Below are 19,973 nucleotides of genomic sequence, written 5' to 3'. Positions count from 1 at the left end.
AAAAAAAAAAGCACGCAAGAAGTTTTGCCTTTGAAGACTATCTCTGTTCAATGTCACACTGTCCCTTTAAACACCTAGAAATAAAATCCACCTGTGCCTTTCACTTGCCCTCATCCACCCTCTTGTCCTTGGAATTCAGGTAACAGAAACACAATGTTTATGTTATAAACTTGGCAGTGACGGACTTTTCTGGAAAACGAAGTTTGACATTCAGAGGAATTTAGCCATTTTGCTAGTCTCTTAAAATGGCGTTTACTGTTAACTTTGACAGAACTCGGGTTTAAGCCTTCCCATTCACAGCTGAGCCACCTTGAGATTTCTTATACTTACGGATTTCAAGCAGCCGCTATCCACATGCCAAACACACCATTCCTGTGCTGGATGCCTTCACCTTTCGGCTTTTAAGCAAGTAACAACCATCCTATGTTCCATGTTATTATTTTTTTTTTATCCTCACCCAAGGACATTTTTCCACTTTTGTTCAGACAGAGAGGGAGGGAGGGAAAGAGAGAGAGAGAAACATTGATGTGAAAGGGACACATCGAGTGGCTGCCTTCCATACAATCCCAACCGGGGCCGGGGACAAACTGGAACCAAGGTACATGCCCCTAGCAGGAACCGAACCTGGGGGTCTCTGGGCCATGGGCTGACGCTCCAATCGCTGAGCCAAACCGGCCAGGGCCTCTGTTCCACGTTAATCAAAGTGATATAATTATGAGTCAGAAATAAGAAAATTTGAACTCAGGAAAACATTTGAAGCAGATACTTAACTTCTTAAAAAATAAGAGAAATGGAAGGAAAATCATTTATCAATGGTACATAACTTTGGAATATCTAATCATGGTATATTTCTTCCCAAGAAAAGCTGCATATACACAAAAACCTACACTCTGTCTTAAGTTTCATGGCCTTATCAGGCTCTCAATAACTCAACCCTTTAGTATATTTAGCAGACATAAGAAAATGTAAGTCACATATAAAGCAAATGTAGTGTGTCATGTGGTTGTATAAATGCAACAACTAATTAAACTTAGAAACAACAGACATAATTAAAGACCACCCCAAAAAACAGAAAACACCTGGTTTCTTCAGATAATTTCACAAAGACCCACACAGCTGCCTGCTGGAGGGTCCTTGATCCTGTGAATGAGCCCCCTTCCTTCTCAGTACTTCCGTAACCACTTGAGCTTGCCTTTATCTGAAAATAGTTAAAATAAGTCCATCTTTGCAGGGTGGTTGAGGAGCAAATGAAAAATATCTAAAAGGCCTAACAGAATGCTTGGCAAACAGCACCTCTGAACATTTTTAAGGTACATTTTGAAAAAGGCATTTTCAACATTTAAATAGACCCATAGAAAGTGTGGGACAATGACTAGAATATATACTTTGATATGTTCTATCCAAGTTCATTAACTCTCATTCCTTGGTACTCAGTAGATATTCAGAATTGTTTAGCAATAAAGTAAATTTTTTTTTTTTTTTTTTTTTTTTTACCCTCTTTGAATCTCTTTCCTTCAAAATGGAATTTTTCCTTTTTTACTACCTGGAAAAAACATGGTAAGATGTAAGTTAACAATGTGGTGAAATACACTGAAATATATATAAATATATACATATTTTATATATATAATTTATATAAATATATATAAATTAATAAAGACACAAATATTCAACTATGTTTCCATAGTTAGAACACAGAGATAGAAAGATATATTTACCGATAAAGCATTCTTAAACATTAAACATTATTCTTTAAAAATAGGATAAAGTGTTTAATACAATAGATTATCTTATTAACAACCTTAAGTAATTCTGACAACTGCATTTTCCAAAACCTAGTCATAGGCTGGACCAGTGCTGACTTTTCTCGCTATCACAATGGTGCCATGTGCAGAGTCAGGGGGCACTGTGGCAGTTTGCCTCCTTAGGGTGAGGTTTGCAAGATGCTGATGACTACCCCACAGTCCTACTGGCTTTACAATGCAACCTCGCCCAATGCCTATGCTAATGTGTTATTTAATATTTCTATCACATACATCTGAGGAGTGTAACTAAACAAAACTATAGCCTGAGTAGATCCTTGTTAAAACCACCAACCTCTACCTGCCTTGAAAAATTTAACCAAAAAACCCACTAGACAAATCCTTACAAACTCTGAAAGCGTATCATGCCAATAAATTTAGCTATACCACACAGGCACAGGACAAAGACGACATTCCATGAATCTTAATCTGCTCACAGACTGCAACATGTGAAACTGGAAGGTCTCAAACCAATTTAGATGTCAGAAATCGTTGAGTGCCCTCCACTGGAGGTGGAGCATAAATTCTCACACTGGTGAAATATATTTTAAAATCATCCAGTGTGCAGATATGCAAAAACTTGGTACAAAATTGGCATTTTCAATAGCAATAATCCCATGGGCCAATCTCCAATCAGAGCTTGCAATGAGGTCACATGAGTGTACCTTCCCAACTATCCCAGGTTGTTCCTCTATATTAGATCCTTCTTCTGGCTTCAGACTTGCATTACCGAGGAAATACTAGTGAGAACGTAAATTTTCTGGGTTTTGTTTCTGCAACTCTTATGAGTAAGAACGGAGAAATTTTTATTGATCATGTGTAAGAGGTCAATAAATATTGTGTAAGACAATATTTTGTTAAACTTAACATTTTAGGGAAATCATACCCAAGTAATTCAAATAAAGCCAGTATCTAGTTCCCTTTGACCTCCTTTATTTACATTAGCTTCATGGAAGCCTAAGAACTGTTTTGATATCGAATGCTATAAACTCAATCAAGGCCTCAAAACATTTAGATATAATCCATCATGCAATTACGCTTCTCATTTCTAGCTATCACACCAAGTTATTTTCTCCTATTTCAGCCTTCAAACTAATTTTATGTCTTTCCTCATGGAAATTTGTTAGCAACAAAGACACACATAAGGGACAGCCAGCTGTACTATGGACATCTGTTTTTGTTTACTAAGAAAAACATGGATATGTAAATGGCATCCTATACTTGATAGTCTTACTGGCTAGAGGTACAAAATTCTCCTCCTTTTTTATGTTACTTAGCAGATGTAAGGCATCATTTGTTGTTGAATTTCAGAATTCTGAATGTTTATTTTCTTAAACTCTGTCTTACTGGAAAAGTGCTTATTAATCAGAATTTATCCTATTTTAGACAAACATGTATTCACCTAGAAACCAGAAAAGACTGACATCAAAGTAATCAAAGAATTTTTTTAGACTAAGCTAAAAAAGAAGCACTTTTACAACACAGACAATTTTATTAAAGTATCAACATCAGCTTGACTGCAAGTAAACAAAATAAGCTCACATCACTTATACAGTTCCTATTCGAATCAGAGGTGTGAGGGCTTAATTTAGGTTGAACAGATAAGGATATTGGACCCTTTACCCATTTTGGAAAGGGAACACAGAATGAAATCTCTAAAGCCAGAGCCTTAACAAAAGCATCTGAAATTATGCCTTAATAAGTAAGAAAACAGAATTTTTTTTACCACAAATTCTGTGATTCTAAATGATACTGGTCATGAGGCCTGGCAGAAAAATTTTCATCAAATAATGTCTTATCTGTAACCTTGAACTTAACTAACAACACAATTACAGAAAAGAGAAAATTAAGTCCTTCCTGGAGGAAGGAGGGAAGAATGGATACTCCCAGAGAGGAGAAGGGACAAGGGGAGCTCCCTACCCATTGAGGGACTGCTTGTAAATTTCTAAGTGGCCAGGCCCCTCAGGGCCAACCTTCCTGCTAAAAAGCAGCAAAGGTGAGAATCCTTTCTCTTCTTGTCAATTTCCTTTTCAAATAACCCATATGGATGTGCAAATTGTTCATTAAGGTTACTTTCTTGTCTCTTTCACATTTCTGGGAAAACAAAATAGCTAAATCTAAAATTAACAGGAAAACGTCTTAAAAATCAAGAACTTAGTTAAAAAAAATAGAAATACTGGTTCTCCTGAGAGAAACTGTCAAAACACGTAAATGAGGAATATCTTCTGTGGTTGTGAGAGGAGAGGTTAGGCTCATCTGATTTTATCAAAAGTAATTGTTACATTTGTTTTCTCCAGATGTACTTACTCTTTTATTGTTACATCTTTTAGAAACAAATTCTAACACACAGAGGAAGAATACTTCAAATGTTTACACCTGGGTAAAAAAAACCCTGCATTCTGATTCACTTTTTCTGGTTGGTCAGAAGCTAGAGACAGGCCCCTACCTTCCACTGTCCCGTAAACAGCGGTGCTTTCTCACAAAAGCAGAGGTCAGTGCAGAATGGGCCTCCAGCACGGAGTCAGCTGTCTTACCCCATCATGGGGGCTTTAACAACACAAGCCTCCAACTTCACAGCAGAGTCTCACTCAAGTAGGAGAAAAGGCGAGGGCAGCTACAGCAGGGCATATCTGAACTAAACAGAATTCATACAGGCAGGAGTTTGTGAAGCAAAGCAAATTACTTTCACAGATTCTATTCCTGTGAAGAACAGTGACACGTTATGACCATGGGGCCCAGCAAAGGTGTGTAATTTGGGATCAGGTCGCTATCTTCTGTGACCTCTATACACTGTCATCAATTTATGTGATTTATCACAGCCTTGCTTTCCAGATGGGGAGCGACAACCGTGGAGGGACACTCAAATGCTGCAAGTGAAAAATGAAAAAATAACATGGCTGGGGCAACAACGAAAAGCAAACACAGATTGGGGCTTTTTTGTGTTTCTGTTTAGAAAGAATTTTGATCAAAATTTAAACAAGTTAATACCAAATGCACGCTTCATGTTTTATATGTGAAAGCAGCTGGGACCTAGGACCCGTTGTCAGAGTCAGAAGTTCGAGCTGGGTGGGGCATGAGCATGGGGGATGGAAATGGGTTATGAACGCAGATTCCTAAGTGACCTCTCAAGCTAGCAGATTTCAGTGTTCTATACAAACTAATGTAGTCACAGAATGTCACTAATCTAAATATTCTGCATTAGCATGACTTTAGTTAAAGGATCTCAAAACACTGGCTTGAGAGATAGCCCTACTGGACAGCTTACTTATGAAACGAAGAAATACATTTTCATTCCCTTACCCCTAAATCCCCACCTCCTTTTTAACTCACTCCCTTGTGTGGGAGAGGAAACATGGAACCAGGGTTGAATGGGGTTGTGTGTGCAGGAATAAAATGCCAGAGTCTGAGCCGCCTAATGCAGAAAGAGCTACAGCACTGTCTTTCAATAGCCCTCTCCTAAGGGGCAGGAAACACACCCATCAACACCCTTCACCTGTAAAAGACGTGGAAGAGGTGCTCTACAAAGAAGGAAAATGGGTCTTTACTGGGTTGTGGGAAAATGAAATGTGACCCTCATATTGAAATTTTAGCTCTCATGCCAAGGGAAGGAGATAAAAGGAGGGGAGAGAGGGCAAAGACACCTGTGTCTGAGGACACGTGCTGACCTTGACACGAGTTCTACTCACTTCGCTGAAGTGGTGGACAGAACGCACCCTCGCCTTAGCACACTTTCCCGCTTACAGAACCACCTGTCCTAAACACTGGGTAGAAAATAACAGTTCTGGAGCTCGAGCAGGCCATGGTTAAGGCCAAGGCTTGGCAAGATACCTCAGAGGTGAATGATGCAAACAAATGAACCGTAATTTCAAAAACAAGAATGGGTCTACCCGTGACATACAATGCCGGTGGCTAACTTCAAAAGTCATGTGGAACGTGAACTACCTAGATGCTGAGCTTCAGTAACAAGCATGTACCTACTTGCAGAGAACCTACTGTACTGTTCGAGATACTTGGGATAACGGAGGGACAACTGAATCCCTACCTTCATGGAGCTCACCATCTACCACTAGGACCAGACAAGACACAATGTGGCAAATAATTTAACAGTTTAGGTAACAAATGCTTTGCGAAAGCAGACAGGCAGGTTGCCACTGAAATAAGGGGAGCAGAGCCAGCCTCCAGAAGAAAGATTTGAATAAGGTGGGGCAGGTGGGTGGGGCAAAGGGACTTCTGAGGAAGAGCTGTCCAAGCAGAGGGGACAAAGCACAGCCCTGAGGTAGGAGGGGGCAGGAGAGGTCATCAGAGGGCAGAGCTGCCTCTCTTGAGCCTTAATTTCATCTTTCATCCCTGTTTCATAACACAAAGAAGGATGCAGTTCATATTTATTGAATTACTTAATTCCAACAAATACAAGATTACCCAATACACAAATTTAATCCAAACTATAGGCTAGGGCTTTGTGAAAAAAAAACAAAAAAACAAAAAAAAACTATACAAAATGTACTAGCGGAAAATACATTTCCTGAAAAGCTATTTATCACATTTTCAAATGGGCTTTTTTACTCTCTTTCTCCCTAAAAGTTACATGTCACAGCATTATTTCCAGGAACATACAAGGGAAGTGGAAAAAGGCTCTATTATATAAGAAGGGGTCCATCACACAGAATCTACCTTTCACCAGAGTCTAATGATGGCTTTCTTCTAAAAACAGAGGTGGCGGCAAGCACAGGGTACGAGGGGAAGCGATCAGTAGGAAGGTAGGTCTCAGTACCCTCTTTCCCCCGGGCCCTATGGGAGAGTGCCAACTGTCCACGGACATGATCTCAACAAGAGGGCCCTGTATGTAATCCTGAGACCTCAGGGGTCACCTCCAAATAAAATACAGGAAGTCAAACACGAAAAACAGGCTAAGTCACCTGGGAGGAGGAAAAGAAGGACTAAAGAGTTCAATTACAGTAAGAAGAGAAAAAAAAAAAAGATCCCTTCTTGTCTTTAAACACGTTGTCACTACAAAAGCTTTTCAAATAAATACACACGTAGGCAAAAGACATCAGAGTCCCATAGGTTTCAACATCTGTATATCTCCTTACAACTACTTGCCATGTCAATTGGACATGCAACTAGTAGGAACTACGGAATTCCCATTTCACAGACATCATATTTATTTAAAATTGTTGTTTATTGATTTGAGAGAGAGAGATCTGTTGTTCCACTTATTTATGCATTCATTGGTTGATTCTTGTATGTGTCCTGACCTGGAATGGAACCCGCAACCTTGGCATATCAAGGATGATGTTCTAACCAAATGAGCTAGGAAACAGGGCAGGAGTCGTATTTAAATGAGAATACAAGATGAACATTTCTAGAAAATCTAATGTTTAGTACTACATTCCCCACCCAACCCCCACATGCTGCCTTTCAACCTCTCCATTATTGCGAATTTCTCATTTATATTCAGGCCTGTTCTGATACTTTAATGCACACAATTGTGGGTCTCTTTCTTAAATTCTGCTAAAGTATTTCATTTACTGTACACTTCTATGATTTAAAAAAAAAAAAATTAAAAAACTGTTAAAATTTTCAATTGTCACTACATTACATAAGAAAGCATTATAAAAGAATTTAGGACCTAAACAGAGAAAATCAATTTTTCTTAAAAGACTTGCTTTTTCTGTATATTATATCCAAATAAAGTTACACCTGACAGCAGTTATCAAATGCAATTTTGTTTAGAAATTACTTTTACAAAATCTTTTGTCACTAATATTCACAAAATACCCCTTTCAACCTTTTTTTTTTTTTTTTTTTTTTTTTTTTTATCTTCACCCGAGGACATTTTTCCATTTTTTGTACAGATAGAGTGGGAGGGAGAGAGAGAGAGGGAAACATCGACGTGAAAGGGACACATCGAGTGGCTGCCACCCGCACGACCAACCAGGGCCGGGGACAAACTGCAACCGAGGTACGTGCCCTTAGCGGGAACCGAACCCGGGTCTCTCCGGACCGCAGGCGGATGCTCTAACCACTGAGCCAAACCAGCCAGGGCCCTTTCAACCTTTTAAATAATCTTCTCTAATCCAACTCAGATATTTTTATGGTTCTGTAATCTTTTGTATTCTGGGATAAATTACATCATTTTCCCTTTTGAATTAGCCTACTTATAAGGACGTGTTTCTAATTTACAAAACAAAAATTCAAATTAAAAACATGTAATTTGGTGGGGAAAACACAAGTATGTATATTTATTTTTGATCTACTAAGCAAAACTATGCAAGAAACACAATGATTGACAAAATTTATATATGTGTGTGTCATGATTTTGATTCACCTGAAAAAATTAAATTTTGCTTTTAAAATGTACAGTAAAACACATTTGGACATTATTGTGAAGTATGGTACAATGTTCGTGAAGTATCTTTTGGGGTGGGAGACAGAAAAGCACTTCCCTTCAGGCATCTTTAGTAAATTCTTTAACTTTTACAAAATGTCCCCAATCCTATCATTACTCTATACCAAAAGGCAGCTGCTTCTGCTTCTTCTTACATTCTGCTTCTTCATTTTGGTTACTGCATCCATTTTTGCTAGGACAAGCCGACATTAAAAAGAAGGCCTAACAGTATCAGAATCTCTTCTAGAAACATAATGCGATGCCCCAGTCAGTTCTCAACATGCAGCCACTGCCACCGGCCCACCCATTTCAAACACACCTTTCCTACCCAGCTCAGTCTCAGAGGGGAAAAGAAAAAGACTGCAAGGGGCGGGGGATAAAAAATGCTTGAAATTTACTAGTGAGAAAACGAATGGACAAAGCTGATACCAGCAAAGCCCAGTAAAAGGCTCGTCTGTGTGAAATTGAACAGAAAAAAAACCCTAAAGAGAACAGCTGGTATGCACAGCTCAGATGTGGACCATCTCCAATACACAAGGAGTGGTTTTTGAATCAAGGTGGTTTCCATTTAGGAAAAGTATTCAGCGATCTTTTTTTCTCATGAAGGCCAAGCACACTATAGGTACTAATGCTACGTGTGACATTGCCCACAAAGGAGGAGGAGGACTCCCTTCTACGGGATTGGGTTTCAGCTGTAGGCACAGTGTTCCCGGAGAGGAAACCAAGAGGTAGATACCGGGTTATGAAAACAAGGGTTTCTTCTCCCCTGAGTTCTGTGGTCATTTTATTACTCTCTACATTTTTCCATACAAATCATGTTAATGTTAAATATACTTATATTAGACTTACCCTCTACTTTGCTAAAATAATTATTTAGATATATAATACCAATTACAAGAATAAGAAAGCAATAAGTATTTAATTCAATGACAACTACAAAAGCAGTGTTTAAAGACACTCACTAAACAGGTTCTCAGATACCATCTCCTTATTTTATAACTAAACCCTCCAACCCACACACACGAATTTTTAGTTGTGCAATGAATGACCAAGCTTGTATGCACCGTATAATAGAAATTCAGGGCAGGTTGCTGAACCGACTTCTGTCCAGAGCACTTCAGCTCAATCCAAATGTAACACTTTGCCTTTAAAAAAAAGGAGGGGGGGGGGAGTGAGGTAGGGGGGTGTGTCATTAGCAATCACTCATCAATACCGACCTTGTTGCTCACTTTCTGCTTCGGTTTTCGAAGAACCTGGTGCAACAGGAAGGGGTCGAGGTGGCCGGGGCTTCGGGGTGGGAGGTGAGATTTTTTTCCTTCCAATATATTCTACATAAGTTCCTGGAAAGTCCCCTCTCTCCCCTGTGGTTTCATTATAGCCATTTAACCAGCCAATTTCTTCAGGCCTGGCTTCCTGTCCATCGCTGAATCCAAGAGCTACTAAGGACCCTTTATTCACAGTCAATATGTCACCCAAGTGCAAGTCAATATCTTCTTCTCGCTCCTTTTTATAATCATAGAGAGCCCTGTACTGGTACCCCTCGGCACTCATGTTTGCAAATCTGTGACCATGCGACAGACGACTCTGGTTACAATTTTACGTTTCTATGGAAAGTGAACTCAGAGAGTGTGTTAAGATTCCTAATATGTGTCCAGCAAAGGACAAAGGACAACTCTCCAAAGGTTTAAGAAGAGAGGTAACTGGCCATTGGCTGTCCATCTGTCCTCCATCAATGGTGTGACCGAAGACAGGGCTCCACTTCCTCTGCAGGCTGCAGTTCTCCCACTGACTTCCTTTTCAGCAACTTGTCAACACTTTGACTCCAGGATGACTCTCACAGCGAGGCCCAATCCTTTCTGACACTCCCGTCCCACTGTCCATCTGTCGTCTGATTTTACCGCTGCACTCCACACGCGAGCTTCACCTAGCAAAGGAAAAACAAGACTTAAGAATGAACATCACACTTGGCCATCTGTGTGAATTTGAATTTCCACCTCCATTCAACAAGTGCTTAATCAATCTGGCAGATGTACGCGGCCAGCGTGCTGCTGGACATTGTCCACAACAAAGATTAGTGAGACTCCCCTTGCTTTCCAGGAGCACCGGGCGGGGTGTAGGAGTGTTGGCGTGTGGCAATGTCTCAGAGATAAGACGGGTACATAAAGAACTGATACACAATAACATGAGGTAAATGCAGAAGCCAGCAGAGACTAAAGGCTGCAGAGTTCAAATAAGCAAGAGACCACATCTAAGGGTAGGAATCTGAAGACAGAATGAAATGTGCGGCATGATCTTAGGTACAGATGTGACTAAGCAACTATCATATTCTGGAAAGAGCCAGAACAGGGAGCCCATCTGCCTGGAGGAAAGAGGGAGCATCACTGACTTTGGAGGAAGCAGACTTGTCCAGGAGCATTAAGGACAGGAACTAGAATGGAAGGAGTTAAGGAACTGAAGAGGCAGATGAGACGGTTGCTGCAGGTCACTCTATGAAGACAGCTTAGTGGAAGGACAACTGGGAAACAAAAGTGTTTCTTTTTCCTTTTTTAACATAGTGGAGGCAGAGGAATTAAGAGCCAAAGATTGTCTAAATTAGTGAGTCGGCGAGTTAGCGCTGGATTGCCAACCGGACAGTGTGTGCACAGCACTCCATTCATTTCTCCTCGTTATCTCTATTATAAAGTCAAAGCCACCTAAAGGTTTCAGTTAAGCTGGCTGAACAATAAAGCAATAAAAACAATAGCCACACAATTTCACTGTGCTGTGTATCAAAGAGAGCTTGTACAAGTTTTACAACATGGAAAACTTTAGAAGTTTAATATTATAGGCACTCTTCAGTGTAGGCATCTTAAGAAGCCACATCAGATCACAGAGTAATTGTTATGTTGGCATTCAGAAGTGTAAAATATTCAACTTTACATGGCTAAAGCCTCTTAGCTGTAATATAATAACACTCTTAGGAGAGTTACATATTGAAAGAAGCAAAAACAAACACTGGAAATCTTTGTGTAGCAAGGATATTAATTTTGGTTAGTATTATTCTACTTTGTATTTCAGTTGTCAGAGAAAAAAATTAAAGCCACCAGCAGAGTGGATGAGAAAAATAAACTATATTATGTTTGAAGACTGCCTCTCCTTTTGCTAGATCCAGAATCAAATTCAATATTCACTGCATAAATTCACACAGAAATGTAGAACTAGCAAATCTCATTTTTAGTACTAATGTACTCTGTACAAATGAGACACAGAGCTCTAAAGAACATGAAAAAATTTACATATTCCTAAATGCCCCCAAAACCAGGCAGCATGCCTAAGAATAATTTAATCCCTTCAAATCTGCCTTGAAATTTTTGTTAGCTTTTCTAGGCAATTTATATCTTTTTTTTGGGGGGGGAGGATCCCTCAACTAGTAGGCTGGTAGATCTTTCCTCCAGCTGCTGCCTAAAGCTGCCTCTAGTCCAACAACCCAGTGGGCCAGTTTGGTGAGATTCTTCACAGAATGGGGCATGTAACGATCCTTCCTGCTACAGTCCTCAGCAACCGCAAGACCCTGCCTGCCACATACCTATGTAGCTCTGCATGTTCCTCACCAGGGGACGCTGTAGTAAGAAAGGCGCCCTGTCTATTCAAGGTATTACAAACCTGGAAACTGCTTATGTTGGCATGAGGCTAAATTTGTGCAAAGACAAAAATACCCAAGGAACCTGCTGGCTTTAATGAGGTCAGACTCTACAATAGCAATCTCTGCCATATGTGCCAGAGAGCTGTATGTTTCTACAAATTCCCTCTCCCTGACTATTTGCAAGAAGCTTACTGCCTGTAAATTCTGTAGATTCTGGGACCTCATCTGATAAGAAGAACCCAAGATCTTCCATGACTCTAGGATTGGAAGTGGAAGACACCTGTCCTGTCCTCTGGGACGGCTCCACCACCAAGGCCAGGAGAGCCATCAAAACAATTCCAGATTGGCCATGATTCCGTGCCAACTGGGTGATGGGAGGGCAATGTTGTAAGAGAAGAGAGAGCCCTGACTAGTCATTTCGGTGACGACTGGATTGTGTTCTAGCATGAGGTACACAGCGACCTTGGACAAGAAGAGGCAGTCACACTTCTCTGGACCACCAGGCCCATTTTAATGACTGTCATTGTCATCATCACCATGGTCAACATGGTCATCACCTGATACTTGCAGGTATTAGCAATAATTCTCATTTTACATGAGAGGAAACTGAGGTGCAGAAAATTTAGTATCTTGGCCATGATAACACTAAACAATTGAGAGGTGTAACCAAGATTCAGATGCAGGCAGTCTGCCACCAGAGCCACCACTTTATCCACCACTAGAACCTACTGCCCAAACTCAACTTGCTTCCATGCTCAAGGACAGTCCAGATATATCCTTGCAGTCCCTGATGCAGACTCCTTGCCTGCATGCTCTGACCTCTGCTTTCACTCTCTGGGACAGCAGCCTTACTGATTGTGTTTGTGGCTCTTTCACAAACACACCTGCTCAAAAAAGGGGCTGTTCTAACTCAGCAGCAGTTCCGTCAAGCCCAAGACCCAGCATCTAGGACCACGCACATTTCCTTCCAAAGAGACTTCATTAAAATGCATCCTTGCCACTCTGGTTGGTTTGGCTCCGTGGTTAGAGTGTCGGCCCGCACATGGAAGGGTCAAGGGTTTGTTCCCTAGTCAAGGGCACATACCTGGGTTGCAGATTTGATCTCTGGCCCTGGCTGGGATCCTGTGGGAGGTAAGCAGTCAATGTGTCTCTCTCACATCGATATTTCTCCCTCCCTCCCTCCCTCCTTCGCACTCTATCTAAAAATCAATGGATAAAATATCCTCAGGTGAAGATTAACCAAAAAAAAAAAAGAAAAGAGAAACACATCCCTGCAAAAGAGTCCATAAACTAGTGAATAAAAGAATGCTGGGTACATCACTTCTGGAAGGCTGCCCACTTCTGCTCTGTCTTATGAGCCGAGGCTTCGGCCCTCCATATACCTCTTGACATCTATGCCCCCTGTGGCTGTCCCAGGCTCCACATTGCACAATTTCTAAAAACTCAGCTCCTCCTTAGGGAGATACCAATTCACAGTCACAAGGGCTATCACATTTAGAGGACTGACAAGCTCTCTTTTCTCTCACCCTCCAATTCTCTGCAGGAATGCAGAAGACTCGAAGGCCTGAGTCATTGACACAGTTCGGGTAATCCTTCTGAGATGATCAGAGACCAAGCTATTAGGATCCGAAGACTGGATGTTGCCCAGATTTATAAGATTTTGCTTTCAGTCTCTTTGGCAACATACACCTGTCCATTGAACTATTTCCACCAGCGCTAACATAATTATTCACAAAGTAAAGGTTTTTATATGTGGGTAATATCCACCATCTGTAAGTTAATGTTTTCAAATAACCAAGGTAGTATTATGACATCTAGTGTCCAAGCTAGTGCAAACAAATGTTTCTGTAACAAAAAGTATAAAGGAATCCTATGAACAAATAACAAATTAACTTACTCTTATATTTACATCATATGAACAGTTCAAAGTTTCCTTAAAGGAATGATTTTGCTCCATTCTTTCAACCTTTGTAAAGACTACTCAAAATTCCGCTTATTGGAAGTGTATTTCCTCTCTCCCCTAAGATCCTGAGTAGTTCTCATTCTCTTCCTCAAAATAAATGTTGTTCTGATGCCTGACAAGAAGCAACCATGTCTTAATGTACAATTTCAATTTAGCCCTCTAACCTGCAGGCATTTTGGCAAAGAACCAAACAAAATTCTTTGAGAAGTCCTCTGACTTTGACTTATTCATTCCCCTTTTACACAAGACAAGGATTTAGCAAACTTGGTGAGCGGCAGGAATAAAAGATATTTTTAAATCACTTTAAATAAATTAAGACTATATCCTGATCATATGATTCCATCCTGCAATAAAATTAGCAATTTGGCCCTGGGTCCCAGCACAAAATGAGCCTGCAATCCAGATGCAAGAGCTATGGAGGGGCTCCTGGGCCCCCAATCCTTACCTCCCTAACTTCCATCTCTCCATCCTCAGTGTGCTAGCTCTGAGTCTAGAAAAAGCTCCCCATCTAAATTCACAATCTTTAAAAAACAAACTTCATTATTTAAAAATCTTTTCACTTTTTGAGTATGTCCTAAAAATTATGACAATCGAACTGAATAAAAGTTAACATTTTCCAGTAAACATAATGAAGTTCAACTTAAAATGACGCGCTCAGGATAAATTTTATGGCACGTGAGTTTTATCTAAACTAAACCAAAATTTAAAAGATGGGATCAGATTAACCCTGAAGTCACAGTCATCAAATACCTCCATTCATTCTGAAACCAGCCAGAGCAGGCTGCCAGCTGCCATGCTCAGGGCTGAGCCGGTACTGTGGGGAAGCCCGGTATCTAGGTCAGAACCCCTTGCCTGCAAGCCCTTTTGGGTGTGGGGTGGGGCACAGGATAAGGTGAAACTACAAGGAAGGACAAGGAGGCAGGGCTCTCCAGAGAGCAAAGCGATGGCCTGGCCTAGAGCACTGCAGGAGGGGCTGAGGAAAGAGAGGCCCAGGCCCAGCTGCAGGAAGCTCCCAAGCTCAGAGGTCATCACCTGGGACAAGGATAAAGGGTGATGCAGGCACTCACACGGAGGCTTCCTGGGCCTGAGAAACATCCTATTGCCCAGAAATGGCCACCGGGCTGACCACTCTCCTTCTCTGCATCATCACTGAAAAGAGACCCTGAGGAGGCACTATGGAACGAGAGGACTTGGAGGACTAATGTTGACCATCTAAAGTCCTCCTCTAGTTAAAGCACAATGCTATTTTGTAAAATTCTTAGCAATAAGGTTAGTTAGTATAAGCACTAAGATTTAGACTCAGCGGCTGTCCTCATCAGTGCCTAGATTTTTAAACTTGGGCAAGTTACTTAAACCTCTATGTAGCACAATTTTAGCATCTGTGGGACAGATACAAAAAAAAACAACCTACAGCTCATAGGGTTATTATGAGGATTAAATTAAATGGCATATATAAAGCACTGAGCTCCATGCTTGATAATTAGAGCTTAATAATTAACACTGACACAGTGCTTACTAGGGGCCAGGCTCAGTTCTTAGAGTTTTGCATACATAAACTCATTTAATCCTTACAACCACCCTAGGTACAATTACTATCTCCATTTCACAGATGAGAAAACAAACAGAAGTTAATTTGCCTGAAGTTACATTAACTAGTAAATTGTAGTATTGTTACTATTGTAACAATTATTAGTAGTACTGAATGACACTGCTATTTATACAATTCATACTTAACACAGGATCATTTGCCAGGAATTTTCTTTTGCACTGCCTCTAAATGCTGCAAACCGTTCTAGGTGAATCCTGAAGTAGCCAAAATAAAACTCTCCACTGTTCCCTTAACTCCTTTCCAAAGTAAACAGACAGACAGAGAGATAAAGTCTGCATGCAGACTTTGCCCACTAGTCCTCTCCCTACCTGAGGTCCAGGGTGGCTCTGCAGAGGTGGGGCAAAGGAGACTCAGGAGGCAGCAGGGCTGTGTGAGGGTGTATGTCAGGTGGGAGGTGGCTAGGAACAATCCTCCAACAGGGTTTGGTCACTGCTCTAGCTGCTCTGAGAGAGAAAAGATGAATACACTGATGCAATTCTCCAGGGACTGAAGGCAGCCCAATCAGCATGCCCCAGTTCTTGAGGCTGAGTCCTGTCTGGACCACTGGGCATGGCACAATGGCCCAGGCACTTCAATTTATTAAAGTATTCTACCCACTGATTGGTTCTCTCCTTACATTTAGGCCAGACTCCTGTAACTTAAATGACTGGGGGTTTGAGGGGGGAGCGCAGGTTCTGGGAAGGGGAAGTAACCTGAAAACTATTTTGACTACAGGTGCCTGTGGGTATGTATTTGATTTACTTTAAGAAAAACAATGCTGGGAAGATAAAACATCTAAAGATGTTTTTATAGTAGATTTTTTTTGTTTTTGTTTGTTTTTTAGCAAAATCTATACTACATTTATTCTACCCTGTCAAAACAAACAAAAAAACTAACATAAGCCAAACAGACAGGTTTATGAGTGATCACAGTCTATTTTTCAGCTCATTCAGCATAATGTACGTGAAATGGCTTTTAATCGCCACTATTTTGGCAAATTAATTCCAATAAGAGTGTTGGCAGAACCACGGCAAATAATCATATTACGGGGTGTACGTGGAAACGGGGGGAAAAAAAGCAATAAATAATATGACTATTTTAAAAATTAATCACAACCTGAGTTTTTGGTTTAAAAATGTCATTTAATTTATATTATGCCTTCAGGGTAAACACTAATTGGTAATCCCTTCCTTCCATTGATAAGTAACTTTCTCACCTTCTGAGGGCTTGCTTCCCTGAGATGTTCTATTCTCCTGCCTTCACTGGCAAATCCCTTTGCCCTCCAAAAGAGGGAGAAGAGCCTGTCTTAAAATGTGTAATATACTGAAAAAAGCACTTCCCATTTTCTCCGCATTGTGCATGCCTCAGATGTGAGAATTAAAAGCAAAACCCCAAATGCAAACGTTATCTCAGCTTTCCATAGTCTGCATGACCATAAAATGTTTTTTTTTTTCAATCTGTTCGTGTACCATCTCTTTAGTCAATAAAACATTTGGCAAATTACAAAATGCAAGCACCATAAAAGTTGAACTAGAACTGTTCCCGTTTTAATGAACAATCTTTGAGAGCATGCCTTTTTAGAATATTCCCCCAAAGTACCTAAGGAAAAAAATATTCAACCAACACACTAACCTAAAAGTTAGGTAACATTCATAGAAAAATTTAATTAAAGGTTTGGCCAATACTTTTAACAACATAAAGTTTGGGTAAGTGCAATAGGTTAGCATTTGAGAAACAAAACTCTTCTATACAGTCCCAGCAGTTAAATGCACACTACTATCACCACTATCAATAACTAAAATACAAATTGCCTGTAAGTTACCGCGCATCACTTGTTCCCCAAAACCAACCTTATGCTGCAGGGATTTCCTGATCTTAAAAAATTGCAATTCCAAGACATAGCTAAAGGAAGACAACATAATCAATCAGTGGGGAGTGAAATGCTTTTTCACATTGGCTATCAGCATCACAGATGCAAAAACACACAGTGATATCATCATTTTACAAAAGCAGATAAAACAGTAGATAATAGTGTGTAACATTGCAGAGTTCTGTTAGGGAACAGGCCCATTATCAAGATGAGAGTTAAAGAAAGCAAATGCTTATAACACTTTGAAAGCCAATATCATGACAAATTAAACTTTCTTTCAACCATGAAAGTCTACACATTTCCATGGAAAAAGTATGACTCTACTACCTACCTGAACAGACATACAGAAGCTAAGGAGGCCAGCAGTAGCATAACCCAACACTTCTGCAAGGCAGGCAGCCTCCTCCACTGGCCTTTCCAGTTTAAGCCTTGATTCTAAACCAAACACACCTTCCCAAATTTTATAGGGACCCCCCTCCAAGAAAAAAAAAAAAAATAACTGTTAGGGTATTTTCTTTGTAGTGATCAAAACATTTGCTTTTAAAGTTTAAGCAACTTTTATTCCTAAGAAAACCATAATCTACTGCTTTTAAACTGTTCAAGAACAGTGCAATCTGTCAAAAAAGTATAGCAAGAGAGTGGCTTTATATTTTCTTTTTCAACAAAACAAGATGTTTGTGGCCTTCTGTGCAGAAGTCACCAAACTTCCAATGATTTACACCTGGAAGACGCATTATTCTGATAGCCTGCCTGAGAAATGAACCTGCTTACCTATTCCAACCTTTCCTAGCGAACATCATCTTCAAAGTTGCAAAAACGCAAAACAAACTAAAGAAATATGAAAATACAGTTCCACGTTAAGCTTGGGTCAATAAGCTCTGCGAATGTCCCGCCTAACAACTAAAACTTGAATCTCATCACACAGAAATGACAATCTCATGCTGCATTCAAAACCCGGAACTGCTTTATCCATTCCTACTTCACACTGACAAAGAGGAAAACGACAGGGGAGAAAAATCAAAAAACCACTATCGCTTCTAAAGTCCTAAATAAGAGTCAACTCATACTCAGCTGCCAACAGAGCTGCAGCTCCACCAGGATTCACAGTGGAAGCGAGACCTTTCCAATATTGAGAGCGCCCAGGGAAGCGTACGAATTTCCCCCAATACAGTTCACACACATTCTGCGTTCAACATGTAACTGCCATTCCGCTCACACCCTTACATTTCATGTTCAAATTCTGGTGACCAAAGTACATTTCTGTACTGGAATGGTTGGCCTAAGCTTTTCTGTTCTCTTTGTCTGGTGATCTGCGGGGCAGTTTCTGCTCTTGGGAAGTGAGTGTTAGAGCTGTGGTTTCCAGACAATTCCCCATATTTTAGCTCGGGCACGCACGCTCTCATGCTCTCCCTAACCGGCTCCATATTGCTGGGCAAGTCCCTCCAGTGTAGCCCTGCGTTGCAAAAGCTGGATTTCCGGGCTGTTCCAAGACCCCATTAAACGTGTCTTCAACAACCTGCCCAGACCGGGCCAGCATTAGACAAGGAGCTGGGGCCCCAGCGACCAGCTGCCCCGAGGCGCACTTCCTCCACCCCGGAAGAGGAGGGAGGCAAACTTCGGGAGGGGGGAGGGCTGGCAGTGAGCTCCGGGGACCACCGCCGCTCCGCCCGCCTGGGGAAGGGCCCAGGCAACGACCCTGGCTGCAGCTGGAGGGCGCGGAGGAAGGCATCGCTCCTTCCCGCTAACGCAAAGGCAGCGGTCAGGGCGCGCTCCTCTGGTGAAGGGCCTCGGAAAACTGCAGCAAGACAACAGTGGAGACCCTCAGAAGTGTGCGGTGACGGAGGGGTGGGGGAAAGCCGGAGGTCGCCTGAAACTCCGGGGACGGATGCGCCCGGCGACGTGCAGAACCAGCTCGGAAGAGGCCGGGAAATGGGAGCCAAGACGCTGGCAGCAAGAGGGGCCCCCAGAGGGCGAGAGATGCGGGCGGCAAGGAGGTCCGGCGGCCGACCGTTTTCCCTAGGCTCGGCTCTGCAGAAGAAGCCACTGCTGGTGACAGGAAGAGAGCGGCGACAGCCGCGCACGCACGCACCGCCTCCCCCTCCCGAGCACACACACCCGGACCCGCTGCAACCGCCTACCTCCCCCGCTGGCCGGCTTCCTTCCTCTCCCGAGCCCGGGCTGCAGCGGCGGCCTCCAGCACGCACGACTCCAACGCGCCTCTGACCTGGCTCAGACCCACCAGCGTCCCCAATCCGAGCTCGCCGTCTCCAGACCGCTCGCCCGGCCTCGCCGCAGCAGCCGCTTCCTCCAGCTCCGCTCCAGCTGCTCGCGACTCCTCTCCGTACGCCCGCAGCTCCAGAGCCCGACGCCGGCCCCGCCTTCGGTTCGGCCCCTCGCGCCCCGCCCCCGAGCCCGCACCAACCAGCGCCTGCGTCTCCGCCCCTCTCGGCTGGCGCCGCGCCCTCTGCCGCTGCCACTGTCCGTGCCCGCCTCCGAGGCGGGAGGCCAACGAGGCGGAGCCCCGACCCTGTGGACTCTTCCTGTTGCCCGGCTCGCCTGTCGCCCTGCTCGCCTTCCGCCCCCGCCGCGGGGATGCCCGGGGCGGCTGGGACGCGCGCTGCCTCCGTTGTGGAGCGCTCTGGGTCTGCGTTCTCCGAAATGGCCAGGCTGCTACCCGCCCGCGGCGGAGCCGGCTGCTGGGCGTCTCCCGGACTACAGGCAGCTGGGCTCTGGGGGAGGT

The 19,973-nt window shown here is 42.4% G+C and overlaps 1 protein-coding gene across 4 annotated transcripts in view; it reads right to left on the bottom strand.

Annotated features, from left to right (window-relative positions):
* PIK3R1 (phosphoinositide-3-kinase regulatory subunit 1) overlaps positions 1–19,532 on the bottom strand; it is an 84,992-nt gene extending 65,460 nt beyond the window's left edge. The window contains exons 1-2 of one of the 4 annotated variants that reach the window (XM_036280914.1): positions 19,372–19,532; positions 9,408–10,114 (exon numbers count right to left, since the gene is read on the bottom strand). In XM_036280914.1, coding sequence (XP_036136807.1) covers positions 9,408–9,741 — 334 coding nt within the window. In that variant the 5' untranslated portion in view covers positions 9,742–10,114; positions 19,372–19,532. The remainder of the gene's footprint in view (positions 1–9,407; positions 10,115–19,371) is intronic. The other 3 variants (XM_036280907.1, XM_036280908.1, XM_036280910.1) reach the window with 3 other exon arrangements.
* Between the last annotated feature and the right edge of the window lie 441 nt (positions 19,533–19,973).

The sequence above is a fragment of the Molossus molossus genome, unplaced genomic scaffold (assembly GCF_014108415.1).
Source record: "Molossus molossus isolate mMolMol1 unplaced genomic scaffold, mMolMol1.p scaffold_m16_p_3, whole genome shotgun sequence".
Taxonomy (NCBI): Eukaryota; Metazoa; Chordata; class Mammalia; order Chiroptera; family Molossidae; genus Molossus; species Molossus molossus.
This window is presented reverse-complemented; position numbering and strand designations above follow the sequence as displayed.